Genomic DNA, 1,178 nt, shown 5'->3' on the forward strand with positions numbered 1-1,178 from the left:
CGGTTTAACCCTCGTTCCCTTATGACCCCCTTTCGCTAACAGTAACATTGTTTTGACACGTCTCCAGCCATGACAGGTCAGCAATGCCACGCACGTCAGTCGGGCTTTGGTGCTGCGGACTCCCGTTTCTAATATTCAACTGCCGCGTGATTATTGCCTTGGTGGACAACGAGCGCGGCCAAATAAGAGAGGAATAAGGGGGTTTGTTGTAAACGGAGGTTGTTATGAGATCAGAGTTTGTAAGAGAAAAATAGCTGAAATTCTTGTAAGGGCAAGGTATAATATCGAAGTTTACAAGGGAGGGAATAAATGAGATTATTGTAAACGAAAATTGTCATAAGGTCAGAGCTTAAAAGAGAGAAATTGATAAAATTGTTGAAAAGTGGTTTCGATACTAAGGTTAAGAGGAGACATAAATAAGATTGGTGCATATTGCAAAGGTCACTGTCATTGCAAAATCACTGTTATTGATAGGGAATGAAGAGTAGAAATGCCTAGTCCACGGTGACGGCATCCGGGAATTTTACTCGTAACCGTTCATCCTTATTTTCCATTTCATTTTGTTCGTGAGTTTAGCGCAGTGTGAATGCATTAGCCTGCTTATGTGTGTTCATGAGAGTTCAGTGACAGCAGCAGCTGTGCTCTCTTTGGACACGGCGCCGGAGTGCACAGTGACAGATTTGAGAGCCGAGTTCGGTTGCCAAGATTTGTGGCGGCTTTCCGGTGTGCCGAATTTGACGTGGATTGCTCGCACCTGCTCTCGCTGGCCCAGAAAGCGAGTGGTTTCGTTCAGGGCTCACTTATTTTCCCCTCTTCTTTTTCTGGATAATTTGCGCTTGTGTGCTTCCGATTGAATTTGTGTCAGTGTGAAAATGCACACGTGCGCGCACTCATAAACGCACATGCATTATGTATATGTATACATCTCATACATATATCCAAAACTTAACGCATGAATACTTTTATTAATGCATTAATATAACGATAATTGCTTGTACGTGAGATCTTGTTTGACCCTCCACGCACGACTAACGCCCCTCCTTCCCCCAGGTCGGATCCAGGCGCCGCGGTACATCGGGCAGCAAGTGGCGACGGAGAGCGTGGTCAGCGAAGGACACACAAAGATCCTGCAGTGCCAGGCGTTAGGTAAGAGCCGACCCTGTGCTTTTGTATTTTAT

The 1,178-nt window shown here is 45.4% G+C and overlaps 1 protein-coding gene across 10 annotated transcripts in view; it reads left to right on the forward strand.

Annotated features, from left to right (window-relative positions):
• Nucleotides 1–1,050: 1,050 nt before the first annotated feature.
• Nucleotides 1,051–1,178, forward strand: part of LOC119581918 (protein sidekick-like) — a gene marked incomplete at its 5' end in the record, with an annotated part of 27,628 nt that continues 27,500 nt past the window's right edge. For all 10 annotated transcript variants that reach the window (XM_037930081.1, XM_037930082.1, XM_037930085.1 and 7 more), the window contains 1 exon segment: nt 1,051–1,146. In XM_037930081.1, the coding sequence (XP_037786009.1) occupies nt 1,051–1,146 (96 nt within the window).

The sequence above is a fragment of the Penaeus monodon genome, chromosome 15 (genome assembly GCF_015228065.2).
Source record: "Penaeus monodon isolate SGIC_2016 chromosome 15, NSTDA_Pmon_1, whole genome shotgun sequence".
NCBI lineage: Eukaryota > Metazoa > Arthropoda > Malacostraca > Decapoda > Penaeidae > Penaeus > Penaeus monodon.